The 18,349-nt window shown below is 37.7% G+C and overlaps 1 protein-coding gene across 2 annotated transcripts in view; it reads left to right on the top strand.

Moving 5' to 3' along the window:
- The first annotated feature begins 984 nt into the window (after positions 1-984).
- The window catches only part of PPP1CB (protein phosphatase 1 catalytic subunit beta), a 52,857-nt gene continuing 35,492 nt past the window's right edge, over positions 985-18,349 (top strand). The window contains exons 1-3 of one of the 2 annotated variants that reach the window (XM_077152489.1): positions 985-1,080; positions 1,295-1,434; positions 17,820-17,951. In XM_077152489.1, the coding sequence (XP_077008604.1) occupies positions 1,383-1,434; positions 17,820-17,951 (184 nt within the window). In that variant the 5' untranslated portion in view covers positions 985-1,080; positions 1,295-1,382. Of the gene's footprint in view, positions 1,144-1,294; positions 1,435-17,819; positions 17,952-18,349 lie in introns of both variants that reach the window. The other variant, XM_077152491.1, reaches the window with a different exon arrangement.

Here is an 18,349-nt window from a genome sequence, read left to right on the forward strand (position 1 = left end):
CATGCAAGGACCTCAATAAATGTTAGGTATTATAGTGACATATGGGTGGAAGAAGTATGGTCACGACCTTGTAGAGTCTCCCTGAGTTTTTGGAAAAACAGCTGAGGACAGGTAAAGGCCTTTGGTCTGGCCACCTCCCGGAACAGGCAGAAAACTCTGGCTTGCCTAGATTCTTTGGGCGGCTACTCTCCCTCTCGCGCATCATACATGTGGTGGAAAGAACAGCTGGGCAACCAGCTGAGCCCCCTCCTTTCTCCTTCTCCTTCACATTCTCTGCGCCAGATACTCGGTGGGTGCTGCCATGACAAATGCTTATTTTTTGCCCTCTAGGATCCCACGGTCGAGTGTGAGATAAATGTATAAACAATTACAACGTTAAGAAAAGTAAACAATATAATAGAGGCACAAACACAAAATATTGTGGTAAAATAGCATCCACGGGGCAGATGGAGATGGAAGATATGTGAAAGCTCCGCGTAAAAGGCATGTAAAGTATAATTATTGCTGATCCTTTCGAGGCTCACTTCAATTCATTCATCCAGGGACACTTGGGGACCTGGCCTTGTGAACTGTGTGCAATGTCAAACGTTTCCAGCAGACCACCTCTTCTTGCTACCCAAATGCGCAAACCAGGTTTCAAGCATGGGTAAGTGGGGCCTACGTTCCTCGGTTAACGGAACTGCGAGGACTTGCTTGCAAAATCATGGAATTAAGTTGAAATAAAGAAGAGCGAGGCGGAAAGGGTACACACCAACTGCGCTGCAGAAGGCCCTGAGCCCGAAGGCGATGAGGGGGAAAGGGCCGCCCCGCTGACGCCGGCTCTGCGTAACGGGGGCCTCCTCGGCGCAGCAAATCCGGAAACCCCACAGGACGCCTGCACGACCGCGGCGAGTCGGCGCAGTGGAAGTGGAGGGAAAGGGCGACGCGTCTGCGCGAAGGCGGCGGCGCCGGCGGGAGCTGGGGGCGGTGGGTGAACTCAGTGCGACTGCGCAGAGGCCTGGGCCGCGCGGAACGCGGCAGTGCGCCTGCGCGGGGGCTGCGTGGCGCGGTGGCGGGGAAGTGCCGCGCGGAGCGGCGCTGGTGAGCTCTGCGGCGTTGGGCGGTGCCGAAGGGGAGGTGGAGGCTCGGGGTTGACGCGGCCCGGTGCGTGCGGCCCCGCTTGTTTATTTATTGATTTATCCCCCGTTCCTCCGAGTGTGCGCGCGCTCGCACGACTTGGTGGGGAGGGGGTGGGGGGAGGGCCCGGGAGAAGGGGGGAGTCGGGCCTGGGGTCGAAACGCCGTGTGGCTTGTAGGTGAGAGAAGGCCGAGCCGTCGCCGCACCCTCCGCCACCGAGAAGCCCTTGTTCCCGCTGCCGGGAGGGAGAGCCTGGTGCCGACAAAATGGCGGACGGGGAGCTGAACGTGGACAGCCTCATCACCCGATTGCTGGAGGGTGAGCGCGGGGCCGGGCCGGCGGGCTGCGGGGGGGCCCTCCTCGATCCTCTCTTCCCGAAGTCGGAGGCAGCGGGGCGGACGGGCAGAGGCAGCGGGGAGGGCGCAGGAGGGTACTTCTCCCCGCGGACCCTCGGGGACGGAGGGCGCCGCTCCGGGGCGGCGGGGAGCTGCTGCTGCTCGCGGTGGGGACCCTTTCCAAGGAGGGAGCGAGGGTGCGTGTGGTGTGCGCTCTATGTCCCTGGAACGCGCGTTTCTTCTCGGTTTTCTTTGTGCCTTGGCCTTTGGCTCCCTCACATTGTTGTTCGGGGTGAATTTTATATACTTAAAAAAAAAAACTCCGTAGTGTGATTGTTTAAGCTGCTGTTCTGCATTTTTGTATGATGCTGGAGAAGGAACTCGGCTAGGAAGAGGGTGGTATTAGCGCGAGTTGAATTCTACCGTTTATTATTTAGCTTTAAAAAAAAAAAAAGGGAAGTAAAATCTTTGACGAAGTGGAAGACCTCCCGCAAGAAATCTGAAATATGTACATAGGTATGTTGAAGGGATTGGTTAGACTTTGCGAATTTAACAGGTTTGAGCAGAATTTAATTTAGGCACATAGTTAGGAGAGGTCTGTTGAAAAGCCTCCCTTTTAAGTTTAAGCAACGTTTGAAGTTTCCGGGCCCTTTGCGTTTTTATTGAAAATTTTAGATTGATGTGTGAGGGAAGGGCACAGAGGCCAGGAATTAAACATACTGACTCATTACAGGATATTATTCAAAGTTAATCGCAATCTTCGGCCAATGAGTCCCTTTACCCTTAGATTCGCATTGCTTTCTGGGTGTGTAGAAAAGTTCTAAGTAAGCCTTTTTTAAAATTTAGAGTCCTTTTTGTTCGATAGTCAAATTATTGTCTGTGAATTATTTGCTTTCACATTATCTGAAGATTATTGTTTACAGCAGTGAAGCAATATGTACTTAAATTTGGAAAATCATGAAGATTATTCAGCTAATGTATTGGTATCTGAAACAACATCAGTTCTGTGTGTACTTAATGTGTAACTAAATACAGTGTATTTGCTCCAGATGTGAAAGCCTTCGAAGAGTCTGACTCAATATGAATAGGAAGCAAAGTTTTACCAGAAACTCTTTCTTACCTTTTCCTTTACTAGTAAGTTATTCCTGGGAGGCCCCCTGGTGCCTGCAGTCAGTGTTCACTGCTTGAATTTTGTGGACTTTTAACATTTTGTTGGGTTTTAACTGTAAGAAATTTGTTTTTAGAAAGATTGTATAGTTTTTGTACCTGTAAATTATTCTGAGAGAGAAATATAGTTATTTTAGAACTTTAGTATCTCGTTAACCTTTGGGGAGGTTTTGACATATTACCATTTTTATACGAAATTTTTTTTGAATCTGCAAATTTCATTGAGATATATGTATATATTTACATACCATATATTCTATCCAAAGTATACAGTCGTCTCACAGTATCCTCACTTAGTTGTACAGTCATCATTACTCTCAATTTTAGACAATTTCCATTGCAACAAAGAGAAAAATAACAGACACACACACAAAGAAAACTCAAAACACCCCATATCCCTTACCACCACCCCCAACTATTTAACCCTAGTATTGGTGTGGTTATGTGTTACTGTTGATAAAAATTATTAAGATATAACTGCTTATATAGAGTCCATACTATGCAGTAGTTAATTTTTTCCCAATTACCACTCTGTTATTAACTCTGCAAAGATCTTTTTTTATCCTTTTTTTTACTCGTCTATCAGTATCGTAAATAAAAGGAGCATCAGACACAAGATTTTCACACTCAGTCACATTGCGTAAGCTGTATCATTATACATTCATCTTTAAGAATATATTTGAAATTTTGCTTGTAAATGTAAAAAAAAATTAAGCTGGTGTTTGTATTGCAGCTTCTTCACCTTTCTCTTCCATACATTTATATACGGTAGACCTATGCTTTTAAAAATGTACTGTGTGGAACCTTTTAAGTTGAACCCACTTTTTATGATTATACATACTTAGGAAACTTAGTAGATCGTCAAGGTTATTGGAAAAAAGATTTGGTCGGGAAAGTAAGTGATTCTATTTGGTTTTGTGTATGCAAATTAAACATTTTGGTTCCGTTTGGAATGGAAACAGTCTTTTTTTCCACACCTTCGTGTGTGTGTGTGTGTGTGTGTGTGTGTGTGTGTGTGTGTGTGTGTGTGTGTGTAAGATTTCTCATCTCAGACACATTTTTCCCTTTATTGACTTACTCTGTGCCAGACCAGGAATCCAAAGATAAAACACAGTCTCCTCCCTCTAAGAGCTCCCAGGCTAAGAAGGATTATCTGGCTTTTTTCACTCTCCGTTCTGTTCGTATATTCAGCACATTTCCACCAGTAAAGAGTTTTTATTCCTTGTTTCTTAACCCCCGGGGGCGGGGGTGAAGCATATTTTGTTTGACAGTACCTCCCTGAGATTCTTAAAATTCTCCAGATTTCCCCTGCCAATCTTCCCATCCAAAAACTTGTCTGAAGCAGATCTGGTTTTTCTAATGAATAATTGTTTTTAGTCTTCACATAAGATTTTTTGTCTTCCCTGATTTTTCGGTAATGTTACATGCTAATTCAATTTAACTCAAATTAAATTTGAGCTGCCTAGTATAATAATTCGTGGGTTTTTTTGTTTTTTTTTTTTTAGTTTACAAATGGAAGTACAAGTTAAAATTTGGCCAGAATATCTCTATACTAGGAGAAAAATTCAGCAGAACCTGATTTTAAAATACTGGCTTTAGTTCCTCAAAATATTCTTGATTCTTTTTTCTTTTTGACTATATCAGATTGTCAGCTACAACACATCTTTAGGAGCTCCATTTTATGAGTTGCTTTGTGGTTTTGTTTTAGGTGGGCATACTGTATACCTAACGTTGCTGTATTATTTTCAAAGAACCTTTAGAATGTTTTAATAAAATGTTTGTATGCTGTTATTTAATGTATAACAATATACTGATGTGTTATTTGGAAGATGCACTTTGCTCTAGTGTATTTTCATGGGTGGTTTTATTTAGAACTCATACCACTTTATACTCTAGTGACCCTTCTACTACATTCTTGTGGCTTGTCATAGTGCTCTTTGACTGATTTCTTTGCATTGAAACTAGTTTGTATGAGCATCCTGGAAATTCTAGTAAAAGCTTTTTACTTTGTGATTCTCAGGAGTTAGGATGGGAGTGGGAGTATAGCACAAACACCTAGGGAGCACTTTTTGAACTGTATTTATTTTGGAGCAGATGGAAGGAATAGAATCTGATGTGATTGGGAGGAGGTTAGTGAAGAAAACTGCTTTCCGTGATTGATAGTTCCACCTCTGTTCCCATCAGAGGAGCAAATATCCATTTGTTTAAAATCTGGGCTCTCCCAGTTGATAACTGATAAGTAAATGTCTCTGATATATATGATAATATATACATAAAACTGTTGAGGGGGAGTGCTTGGGATCTGCTCTCTTTTTTATTATAAAAATAAGATATGCTTGTTATAGAAAGCAATTTGGGAAATTAAGAAGTGTAAAGGAAAAGAAAAACTGAAGTACCCCATAATTCCACAATCCAGAGATAACATCCCTGTTTAAATTTTAATACATTTTTGAATTCACGTACTTTACATAATTGGAGTTCTTTATGTAATTTTATGAGCTAAATTTTCATGTAGCACTGCATCATGAACATTCTTCCTTGTCATTTAAATGTCTTCAGAAATACTTCACAAACTGTTTGCTTGCTGTGTGGTAGAACAGTTTTCCTAAAGTTACCTTTTTACTTTGTTACAAAGCTGAGCTTGAATATTGCAGTTTGAGTTGGAGAGGATATTAACATTGTATAAACATCCATAGCAGAATATGATTGTATTTGTAGTTTTCAACCACTCATGGCTTTATGAAAATCTTGGGTTGTGTGAATTCTTGTTTTGTTTTGCTTTTTAATTCGTTTTCACTTCACTTCAGCTTGTCAGATATCTGAATTTATGGAACTACTTTGACCATTTATTATGTGTTTCTATTTCTTTTCTTGTGGATCAGGTACTCGAAAGATTTAATTGGGCTCACAGCAAACAGGACATTTTTCTGTTATGTGTCCTTTTGGAGGTTAAAAAAGTGCATTTGAAAACCTAAATCAGTGAAACCAAGTTAAAGCCCTTTTCTTTCCTTGTTTGCTTAATAATTAATGGTTATAATTAATGGTTTTCAAATATTTACAGAATTGTGCAGTCATCACTGAAATCAACGGAAACATTTTCATCACAGCCCCCCCCCCAAAAAAAACCCCGACATGTACCCATTAACAGTCACTCCCCTTTCTCTCTACCCCTTCCTCTGAGCCCTAGGCAACCAGTAACCTATTATGTGTCTCTAAATTGGCGTATTTTGACATTTCATATAAACTGAGTCATACAGTCTATGGTCTCCTGTGTCTGGCTTCTTTCATTCAACAAAATGTTTATCCATATTGTAGCATGTAACATTACTTCATTCCTTTTCTTCCCTTATAATATTCCGTTGTATGGATACACCACATCTTACTCTTTCATCATTTGATAAACATTTGGGATGTTCCCACTTTTGGCTATTAATAATGCTGCTCTGAACTTTAATGAACAAGTTTTTGTTTGATGAAATGGGTTTCCATTTCTCTTACGTGCACAGCTCAGGGTGGAATTGCCAGGTCATATGATAACTCTGTTTTAAGTTTCTGAAAAGTCACCAGACTGATTAAAGCCCCTTTTGTGATTAAATAGTTTACTTCTGACCCAGTAGTCTGAAGGTTAGGCAGTTTGAGGGAAATGTAGTTGCTGTTGGCAACCTAAACTTCCATGGGAAGTGCTGTGTAAATCCAAGGCCAGACCTGATAGAAGGAGCAGGTTGGGGAGTAGGGGAGAACGTCTGAGGGATGTTTTATGGTTCTCTTCTAGGATGAGAGGCTAGAAGAGGCATAAAGGTAATGGTATAATTTTTAACTGATTCAGAGATTAGGGTTGTTTTCTTTACATTAAGTAGTTTTGGCAATTGAGGGAACTTTGATGGAAGCAGTAGCCCAGAGACGTTTTATTTGCTATATGAAAGCAGAACTGGTGCTTCTCTGGTAAATGCCTAAGGATTCATTGGTATTTAGAAGTCTGTTAAAATCTGAGGCTAGAGACAGGTTAGATTATGATTTTTTAAATTAGGATTTTTTTCCTCTCATCTTATTCTACACATAATTTAACAATATATTCCCAAACACATATAACAATTAGATAATATAGGTATAAAAATGTCAAGATATTTAGAAATATTAACTAATTGATCCCATTAATTTCTGAAGCAAAGGTTATCCTGTAAGTCTTACAATTTGGGGAGAGAAGGAGAAGAAATGGTTTGTAATTATTTGTCAGTAGGTTTAGTGGTGGTGTGGTGGAGGTGTTGCATGGATTTTCCCAGTTGAGCCTTCTGGGATTTAATTACGATTTCAGATACAAATTTATGCTCTCAGCATTGACCACTGCTCCATCAGTAGCTGTAAATAACCATTTCATGATTTAGTCTCTCTGGAAAAAATAGAAGATAGAGAGAAACAGATCACGGTGACAGCTCTTCTGTCTTCTGCTCCCTCCACCTTACCCCTGAGATTGACTTGGGGTTACCTCTGAAATTGTGATTATGAATAGGTAAAATGTGATTTTTGTGTTTATACTTCATTGTTTATTATAATGCTCTACAACAGAGACTGAATCTATTTGGTGATGCGTTGTAAAATACCTTAATGGGAACAAAGTCTTCATTCCACAATAAGATGCAAAAAACAAAAAATGCAGAAACTCATTCTGAGGTTAAATAAATAGAAATAATTCATATCCAGTCTTTTCCTGGTTTGATGGAAGAAGGAAGTTCCAGGTGTATGAAGGTACTTGTCATGCAGTAAAAAAAGTTATGTTGAAATACTTAATACCAGTTTTATAATTCTCGTTGGCACAGTGGTTCTTGTTCTTTATTCTGTCTCTGCGTTATTCCCATGTGTAGCTCTGTGATTTATGAGGGTGTGCATTTGTGTGGTGTGGTAAAACCCTCCTCTTCCTGAAAACCACTGGCTTTAGGGCCCTCCCTTCCCAAATTTACTTGCGTCTGTGCACGTAGAGGTATTTCTATTTTGTGCACAACCTAGTGGAAACATTGCCTTTGAGTCTTGATGCATGACCACAGTGGATAAGTTGAAGGCTTTGACATAGCTCACTTTGCCATAAAGGAATTTTATTCCCAGAATGTTTAACTGAATAATCCTTGAATAAGAAAAGTTCCCATCTGATCAATTGCAGGCTGACAAACACATTTTCCTGCTTTGAGTACCTGTCCAATGCCATTTTTAACTTTTTCCTGGTGTTTTATTTGCAGTTATAATGGTGTATTTTTATGTTAAACATTAAATTGGTAAGGACATTTTGTAGGTACTTGTAGGTTTCATTTCTGTTTTATTTATTAAATAAATACATATTTATTGAATAGTGCAGCAAAAGTAGTAAGAACCAACAAACAGACATATGAATAAGAATCTTGTAAACCTGTAAATGAAAGTAAGGTCTAAATGAGATTATCACTGAAAGGAATATATTTTAGGAGCCAGACCTCAAACCAGTGGTTAAATCATAAATGATAATCGGGAGTTTACATAATTGTTTACTCAGGAAATGTCAGTGAGGATGATATAGTTGGCAATACTGTGTCTGAATTTCATTCCACTTATAAAGGACTCCAGCAATTGGATTAAGACCCATCCTGATTGAAGTGGGCCTCATCTTCTTAACTGAAGTAACCTCGTCAAAAGGTCCTTCTTAGAATGGACTCACACCCACAGGAATGGATTAAATTTAAGAACACGTTATTCTGTGACATATACAGCTTCAGACCATCACAGTGTCTATAAAGATGAAACAGGCAAAAACACTTTTAACAATTCTTGCCACATAGAAAAACCTCAGAAAATGTTAGCTGTCATAATGACTGTTTAGTACAAGCCTGAGCTAATAAATAGGTAATAGAGAGCTCTTTTTATCTCTGGGCCCTGGATCTTCCCCATTCTACTTTTTGAGAAGGCTATTTGTGTGAGTACATGACATAAGGTATACCTCACATTGTGTTAATTGCATATAGCCATCCTTCTCACATATTTGTGTGTGTGTTTCTGTCTTTGTATGTAAAAATAAAACATTTCTTTTCTACTCCCATCATCCAGAGTTTGTGATCTGGTTTGACATGCCACGCCAACATCGATGCTGAGGAGGGAAGAAAGTTCTAGGCAGAATAAAATAGTGAAAAACGATTTAAGTAATGTATGCTTTTGTCTGGGGACTACAGTAGTAAATCTCCAATATTTTAAGTCTTGGGACCACTTTATACTCTTATTAAAGATAGAGGACCTTAAGAGCTTTTATTTGTGTGAGAAATTAAAACTGAGAATTTAAAAATATATATTCATTCAGTTAAAATAATAATCCATTACATTTTAACATGGTTTTTATAAAAAATAACTTTCCTAAAACAAATTAGTGAGACATTCCATTATTTCACATTTATGTAAATCTCTTGTGGACGGCTGAATTCTCATATTTTCTTTGCCTCAGTCTGTTTCAATATATTGCTTTGGTTGAAGTTGTACTTAAAACAATTGTATAGGTGGAAAAGAGAGAAGCATTTTAATAATCGTTTTGGATAGTTGTGGATATTCATACTCTCTGATACTTACCAAAAGTTGAGAAGTGATAGTGTCTTAAAGGTGAGTTGTAATGCAAAATCTGAAATGTCAGTGAACTTTTTGTTATTACATTATTATAATTTATTGATCTTCTTACTCACTTGTGACTTTGTAACATGCATTGGTCATTTGGAAATTGATGGTTCAATGTGCATATGTCCACTTTTTGACACTTTTTATACAGCATAAAACAATCACATTTGTTCATACCACAACAGGATCTAATTAAAGTATGGAGAAGCTCTTAAATTCATAGTGCTAAATACCAGGTTTCCAAAATTTTAATTTTTGCTTGAAAGCTTGAATTTTATCACTGACAACAAATGCTATCACTTGGGTTCATTGAAGTGACAGGCTTGCTTTTTTCATTTTCAGATCAGTGTCTGTTAATAACCTACATCTGGATAACCATTGTTAGTTGTGCTTTCCCATTTTTAAAAAGAAGATATTTTTGAGGGAAAAAAGTAGCTAGATCAGCTTGGAACTAAAACAGTCACACTGCTTTTCCTTGAGACATATTTGCTATTCAACACTAATGCTTTCTGGGCACTTTTTTCATCAGACAGAATTATTTAAAAGATGTATATACTCCAGTGAAACTTAAGTTAAACCATGAACTTTAACTAATAGTACAGTAATAAAAATGTGCTATCATCAACTGTAACAAAAGTGCCATACCAATGCAAAGTGTTTGTTGGTGGTGAGGTGGTATATAGGAATCCTGTATTTTATGCATGATTGTTAGGTAAACTTACAACTTTTCTAATAAAGAAAAAAATTGATGTGTACTCTGGGTCAAGACGAATAAAATTGATAATATTTACTGCTTCATTGGGGCATTTTTAAGTGAAACTGACTTTTTTACTGTAGATTGATGGCACTGAACAACACAGTCACTACCAGTACAATTTGGTGCTGCTGACTTAATTTGTGTTAAGGTGCCAGCAGTTTACCCACCTTTGGCTTTTGTGTTATTAGTACAGGTGTCAGCAGTGAGTGAGAATGAGAAAGGGGATTTGAGAACCTTTGGGCTAGGGCACTCCTTTCGCTGTTCATGAAATATGTAGCCCTACACCTGTTTGTAATTTTCTTCTCAATTCTTATACTATTTGTTTATTGATGTTCCTAGGATGATTTTTTTTTTTTATGTATGGTTGATTCATAGACCCCTTTAGGAATTCATGAAAGCCATGTTCCTTGTCAAAAAAAATACACGTGTTCATGTAAGTACACAATATTACAGACAATTTGGGGTTGTATACAGAGCTCCTCAGGCCATTTGTGGGCTCTGAATTCACGTTAATTATTCCTGCTAGGAAGACCTAAGGTGAATTGAAATACTAACAGCTGCCTGTTTTCTTAAACTCCACATTTTGGCCCATTGTTAAAGTTGTATTTTTGTTTCTTTTTTTTACTTAAAGGTTCAGGCTAAGTATGAAAGTATTCCTGGATAAAAATTAGGAAATCTGGGTTTAAATTAGTTTTCCATTAATTGGTATGTAACTTTGCATCAGTTTTTTTTTTTTTTTTTTTTCCCGTTGGGGGACTGGTAGGGTGAGAAAAGTGAGAGTTAAAAGCAGTTATAAGAGAGAAATTGCTGGAGAAAATAGCAAATGATTATCAAAAAATAAGCTTTAATGTATACACAAAGGCACATACATACTTACATACCCTTTGTAATTTAAAAGACAAATCTGCCTTGGAAAAAGTTTTACACAAGTGTGAACTTCAGAATATAAGGTTGAGCACAATTTTTGGTGATAAGAATGGAATCGTTTTCGATGAAGGGCATGAAATCTTCTTAATTGAGGTCAGTTAGTGCTCTCTGTCATTAGAATCAATAGCAAGATATTTGATGCTAATCTGCAATGAGATTTTACATATTTCTTCTTAGAAGATATCTTTTCATGCAGATAGGTGCTGCCAAATACAGATATCAACCCACAAGCATATCCTTTTAATTGAACTTATTAATCACTTGCAAGGCATTTATAGAATTCTGTAAGGTTCTTCTCTTGATATTTGCCTTTTAGCATGCCATTATATTGCAGATTAATTACTTCCATAAAAGATTAAATGAAAATTCCTCTACTGCAGAATTAAATGAATTTTGACAATTTGTCTGGTGGTGGCCTGAGGGACTCACCATCCCAGAATTGCCCTGTATGTAGAAGGCAACTCACAAGTGACTCCTAAAGAGCACTGTGGAAAAACAGTCAAAGTTGTGGTGCCTAGAGTAAAGGATTGCTGACTGTAGGACGTAACAATATAATGCCTGGGACCATGCAGAAACCATTTCCTAGTAAAGAAGGGACATTTGTATCTGTGTAATGGGAATTTCTAGGGCCAAGTATGTACTTTAATAAGAGGCTTATCCAGAAAGGATCTGAGAGGCCCCTGTGCTTTGGCCTGGAGCTGCTCTGAACTGAGGGTAGGGATAAGCCGTGAAGGAGAGTACTTGCACAGTCAATCTACAAAGATTGGGAAAGGTGTTTCCTTCTTTCTTTTTTCTAACACTAACTGGATACAGACTTGAAAGGCATAGAGATTTCAGTCTACATTTACTGATAATACATTAAAATATCAGAATGTCCAGGTTTCAACAAAAGGTTATGAAGCATACAAAGAAATAGAAAGTGATGGCCCAGGCAAAGGAGAAGATCAAAGCATTAGAAACCACCAGTGGAGAGGATCAGACCTGGAACATACCAGGCAAAGATTTAAAAATGGTCCTAAATGTGCTCATAGAGCTAAAGGAAAATAAGAAAAAGAACTAAGATAAATCGGGAAAATGATAGGGAATATCAATAGAAAATGGAAATTCTGAAAAAACAGGCAGAAGGAAGAACCATTGAACTTGAAGATAAGGCAACTGAAATCATTCTGTCTGTCTGAGGAATGGAAAGGAGGAAGAACGAAGGAAATTGAACAGAGCCTAAGGAATCTGGTACACTATTAAGCTTACCAATATATGCATTGTAGGAATCTCAGAAAAAAGGGAAAAGAGAGGGACAGAATTTTCAAAAAATTATGACTAAAGACTTCAATTTTAACAAAAGACATGAATATACACATCCAAGGCGCTCAACAAACTCCAAACAGGACAAATCAAATACACCCACACTGTGGCTTGCTGTTATCAGATTGTCAAATGCCAAAGATAAAGAGAGGATTTTGAAAGCTGAAGAGAGAAGACACAAAGATAATACAAATACTTACAAGGGAGCAACAGTAAGAGTAAATGCTGGTTTGTCATCAGAAACCATGGAGGCAAGATAGGGGTAAAAGCAGAAAAACTGCTACCCAGGAATTATATATTTGGGAAAATTTAGAGATTAAGATATTCTCAGATAAATAAAAGCTGAGGGAGTTTTCAGCACTGGACTGGCCTTACAAGAGATGCTAAAGAAGGTTCTGCAGGATGAAAGGAAAGATCAGAGCTGCCAGCTCTTTGTAACTCCACTTTTTACTTCCTACAGGATCTCAAAGGCATGAAATGCAATGATAAATCAGTGGTTTTGGACTTGTAATGAATAAGCATGTAATCTGTGACAGGAACTACATAAAGGTGGGGAACGGAGGGGTATAGAAACATAATTAGAGTATACTATCGAAATTAGGTTGATGTCAAAGCAAATTAGATGGGTATAGATTTAGGGACAACAAAGAAAATATTGTAGAATATGCAAGCTCATAGAGACAAAATAGGGTACAGGTTGCCAGGGGCAGGGGAAAGGTGGTGTAAGGAGTTGATGCATAATGGGTATAGGGCTTCTGTTTGAGGAGATGGGAATGTTTTAGTAATGGAATGTGGTGCAAGATTATCTGGTAAGAGGACTGATTCTCTCACCAGAGTTGTGTGAATGGTTAAGTTGTGGTGTCTAGTGCTTGGCAAGGTGTTCCTCAGTGTTCTTTATGAGCATTTGAATTTCTAGTATGTACCCATCAATCATATTTTATGTGCCTCTTACTTCTTACTTGAGCAGCCATGCCATTGTTGAAGAGCAGCCAATGCAGGAAATTCTTGAGAAGTTACAACCTTTGAGAGGAGGGACTCAACCCAGTGTGAGCTTGCCAGTCACCTTGGCTTTCTTCCTGGAGATGTTTCCTGGTTTATGGCATAGAATAATAGAGCCCAAACAGAAAATAACAGTTTTACTGGTATAAGGAGGCAGAGGTTGAAGTTCAAGGCTGCCAAAAAGAGGTTGAAATTTCAGCAGGTGTTTCATTTGTTAAACCCTACCTTATTTGTATAACTCCACCATCACCTTTGATCTTTCTCCCACTCTTTACTGGTATTTGGACTATGGCCATTCCAACTTTTTCCTGTTGGAAAGGGCTATCAGTCATATGGGGTAGGAAGATGAAACTGGCTGATGTTCTGGAGAGGCTGGGTCCTCTAGGTTTCAGGACTTATCTTAACCAGGGACCCAACTGGAGGTTGTAGGTTTCTGGAAAGTTCCCCTAGTACATGGAACCTTTGTAGAATCTTATATATTGCCCTAGGTGTTCTTTAGGATTGACTGGAATGGTTTTGGTTGAGGTTTGGCAAATTATGATAGGTAGCAATGTTTACTCAGTGAAGCTTGCTTAAGAGGGACCTCCAGAGTAGCCTCTCAACTATTTGAACTCTCTTAGCCACTGATACTTTATTAGTTACGCTTCTTTTCCCCCTTTGGGTCAAGATGGAATTGTTAATCCTACAGTGCCAGGGCCAGACTCATCCTGGGAGTCATCTCCCACGCCGCCAGGAAGAGTTTCACCCATGGATGTCATGTCCCTCATAGGGGGAAGGGCAGTGATTTCACTTTCAAAGTTGGGCTTTGAGAGAGTGAGACCGCATCCGAGCAACAAAAGAGGTCTTCCAGAAGTAACTCTTAGGTATACCTATAAGTAAATACTAGCTTTTTATAGTAATTTTAAAAGATCAAATTCGGGATGCTTACAGAACATTTAAAAGGCTACTGCAGTTAAGACTGTAATGCAAAAACAGTATGAGACTGCCTCTGTAATTCAGCAGAGAAAGAATAATCTTTACAATAAATGGTGCTGCAACAGTTGGAAATCTCGGTGGGTATAAATGAACCATGACCTTTACCTCAAATCCTATACAAAATTAATTTGAGATGGGCTATGGAATAAACTAGGAGTGTTGAAACTATAAAGTGTCTAGAAGAAATTCTAAGGGGATATTCTTAGGAAAGGCAAAGACTTCTTAAGACTCAAAAAGTACTAGTTATGGGTGCAAGGGAAGTTTAGTGGTAAAATTCTCACCTGCCATGCAGGAGACCTGGGTTCAATTCCTGGCCTGTGCACTTACTCCAAAACAAACAAACAAATTCAACAAATGGTACTGCAATAACTGGATTCTCACATGAAAAAAGAATGAAATGGGACCCTTGCGTACAGCATACAAAAAAAAAAGTACTAGTCAAAAAAGACAAGATTCATTAAATGGGACTTTGCTAAAATTAAGAATTTCTCTGTTCATCATAAGGTAACGTTAAGAGGGGAAAAGGGCAAGCCATAAATGGGGGAAAGATATGTGCAGTGTGTGTATCCCAACAAAGGAGTTACCTGGAATGTATAAAGAATTACTCTAAGTCAGTAAGAAAAAGACAACTTGGTTTTAAAGAATGGTCAAAAGACTTATCTGAATAATCTGTTATGCATTATGAAAAGATATTCAACATTCTTCATCAGAGAAATGCAAATTAAAATATCAAGGAATATCACCATACACCTAGCAAAATGGCTACAATTCTTAGGATGTCATAAGACTAACTCCTATGATGTCATCACTTTTCAAAGCTTAACCTTTGGGGGAACATTTTGCTTCTCTGCATTTCAACTAATATGAGGATGTCATTGGTTATATCAGTAGTACATTCATACAGTGGAATACTTCATATAGTTTCTGAATACAATAACATGGATGAATCTCAAAATCCTGAGCAAAAGAGTATATACTGTATGATTCTATTTGTCTAAAATTCAAAAGAAGGTCAAATGAATCTATAGTGAAAAGGAGTAAGAATACTAGTAGCCTGAAATATTGTTGACTGAATAGGTGGGGCATAAAGGAACCTTCTGGGCTGCTGGAAGTGTTTTACCTTTATACAAGTAGAAACTCAGGCATCAAATTATGCACTTAAGATCCGTGTATTTTATTTTATGTGTGTAGTACATCAACATTTTTTCTGAACAGTAATAACATGATATTTGCTATAATGGGATTTTAGCTGACTTGAAGGTATTACCTTCTGAATTTCACTCCCTGTGATCTTGTAAAATCTGGGAGCTATTCTCTAGAACATCTGCTCAATAATTCTTTAAGGCTTAGTCACTTGGTCAATCCTATTGACCTTTGGAAAAGTGCTTTACTTGTCTGACAGCATTTTATTGACTCTTAAGATGTCATTTATTCACAGAAGTTACCATAATTTTATGTGTCACTTAAGGAAGAAATCTACTGCCAGTTATAATTGTAGGAACTTGTTGATTGCAAGGTATTTCTCAATTTCAGAGATACTGATTGAAGAAAAAGCATACATCTTAGAACCAGTGAACTACAAGATGTTTTTTTGGCAGGGGTTTTTTAGATTTCCCAAAGGAAATTTTAGTTTCCATGGATTAGTATGGCTTAAATGTTACAGTGTTTCACAGTATAATTTAAATTATGTATTGGAAGAACAAAATTAAGCAGTTAGATAATTTAAAGAGAAAAGAAAACAAATGGGTAAATATTCACCAGTAATTTGAACACTTTAAATTTGCAGAGCAAAGTCACCTTTCACTACTCTTCTGACTGTCTTAATAATGATTACCATCAAACTGCAACTAAATTTTGATAACCTAAAAAGCTTTTATTACTGTAGAATCTCAACAAATTCTGAAAAAAAATTTTAACCACCAAAAATGTTTTGTCTTGTCAATTGTTATCTCTGACCAGTAATGCATAATAGGTCTCTCAACTATTTATTGAATTAACAGGTTCTCTAAATAGTTAGTTTTAGCTGTAGAATTAATTGTCACCCATAAACAACCAGAAATCCTTTTTGGCAAATACTCCCCCCCCCCCCCCCCCCCCCGTTAAACTAAAACAGATAGGTCCTGGATTCAATAATAGAATTAAGTAGTTATAATTTCCCAAGTTTAAAACTGATGCCAAGCTTAAGAATTATTCTTTTATGGGGAAATAAACCTAAGCTGGTATTTCAAATACTTCATAAAGTGTGAAGTTACTGTCTTTTTGATCTTAGAAGAATCCAAATGTGCATTGAATGTAGATAACTGATGTTTTTTTAACTACAGAGATGTTGAGTTCCCATAATGAAAGCAGTTCTGTTGATTATTATTCTTTTTAATTTCAGGGGTGTTCTTATTAATTGACGTGTTTGCTCTAAAGTGTATTTGAGCATTGTCTCTGCCTCCTTGTATCTCCTTTATTGTTACTTTTGTTATTGGTGTAGTCGTGCAAATTAGTGATCATCCAGAACCTAAGGCAAATCAGGCAGTAGTTCTTAAGTGTCTTCATTAATGCTTTTCATTTTTCTTGGAAAACTGTATATTTGAATTCGTATATATGCTTATTATACAAATAACAAAGGCAGGTAACTTTGTTACAGGTGTAAGAGAGCATTAGTACATATATGAGAGAGTTACGGTAATGGAATGTATCGGATTAGCTTTTGTATATGTCTTTTTAAAGCCTGTCTGGTTGCCCTGACAAATGGTAACAATTTTTAGCAACAAATGTGTGGACTTTGTTGTAAATATTGGAAATTGGAAAAAATAAAATGCTTTTTATTGAGGATCAAATGAAAGGTGGCAGTATATTTAAAAATTAAAGGGAAAGTGCCTGAGGGGAAGATAGAGATATGTGAGGAAACATTACAAAGTTCCATTCTATAGGGCAAGTAAAGAATTCCCCTCCCTCCATTCCAACCTATTGCATCCCGGAATCTACTGGGGGAGCTATCTTCTGGATATTTTTGCTCATTCATCTTAAAAATGCTTTACTCCATCTAAATAGCCTTGGAATTTTTTTTATATAATGCCTTATTGTGAATGTTATAATAGTGCAGCAAATTTTGAAAAGAAATATTTGTACCTTTTTAATACTTGTTTTAATTGGAAAATGAAGGTTAAGGTGGCTAAAATGCGTGGGACTTTGTATGTGTGGAACTAAATCACCTATGGACAACTACTTAATAATCTTTCTTTGTAGCTACTCCTTCTTAGTGATGCCATTCTCGCCTTCTAGATGCAGGATTTGTGATGCTGAAAGAGTAGATCACACCCTCAGGGGTGCTGTCCCTAATGGCTTTTAGCTCTTTTGGGCTCTAGGCATCAAGTTAGCCCCTGAAAAGCAAAGAAGAGGACGACATTTTAATGGCAGCAGGTTTGAGTAGCATCAGGAACCAGCAGCAGTGGAGAGACAGTAGACAACAAAGCCATAAAAGAACCTCACTGTTGGCCATAGGACACAACAGGGTATCTAATAGTGTGCTGCCTATGTGGCTTTTCTTATCTGCAAAATATGGGCATGACGTTTTAAAGAATTATACCTGGATACATTTTAGAAAACTGACTATTTTATTCATTGTTTCTCAGTACGAGGATGTCGTCCAGGAAAGATTGTGCAGATGACTGAAGCAGAAGTTCGGGGCTTATGTATCAAGTCTCGGGAGATCTTTCTCAGCCAGCCTATTCTTTTGGAATTGGAAGCACCATTGAAAATTTGTGGTATGTAAATGGGTAAAGTTGGAAACAGTCTTTTTGAATCAGATTTTCCTTCCATATTTACATTTGAGAATGATCTGGAGAAAGTGAAATATTTTTGTATAAAAGATTTAAAGACAGTCATATACAATTACATAAAATTGAAACTTTTATAAAAATGGCAACTTAACAGATGAGAATATTTGCTACTTGCACAAGAAATAACAGATTGCCATTCACACTATATAAAGAGTTATCGAAGTAAGGAAAATACAATACAATAGAAAAATGATAAGTATAGGAAGAGGCAGATCTTAAAGAAAATTAGAATGCCTAATAAATATCAGATCTTCAGCTGCACCTAGTAATCATGGAAATTCAATTTTAGACAAGCCCCTATCCAAATCTGATTGCAATAAAAT

The sequence above is a fragment of the Tamandua tetradactyla genome, chromosome 3 (genome assembly GCF_023851605.1).
Source record: "Tamandua tetradactyla isolate mTamTet1 chromosome 3, mTamTet1.pri, whole genome shotgun sequence".
NCBI lineage: Eukaryota > Metazoa > Chordata > Mammalia > Pilosa > Myrmecophagidae > Tamandua > Tamandua tetradactyla.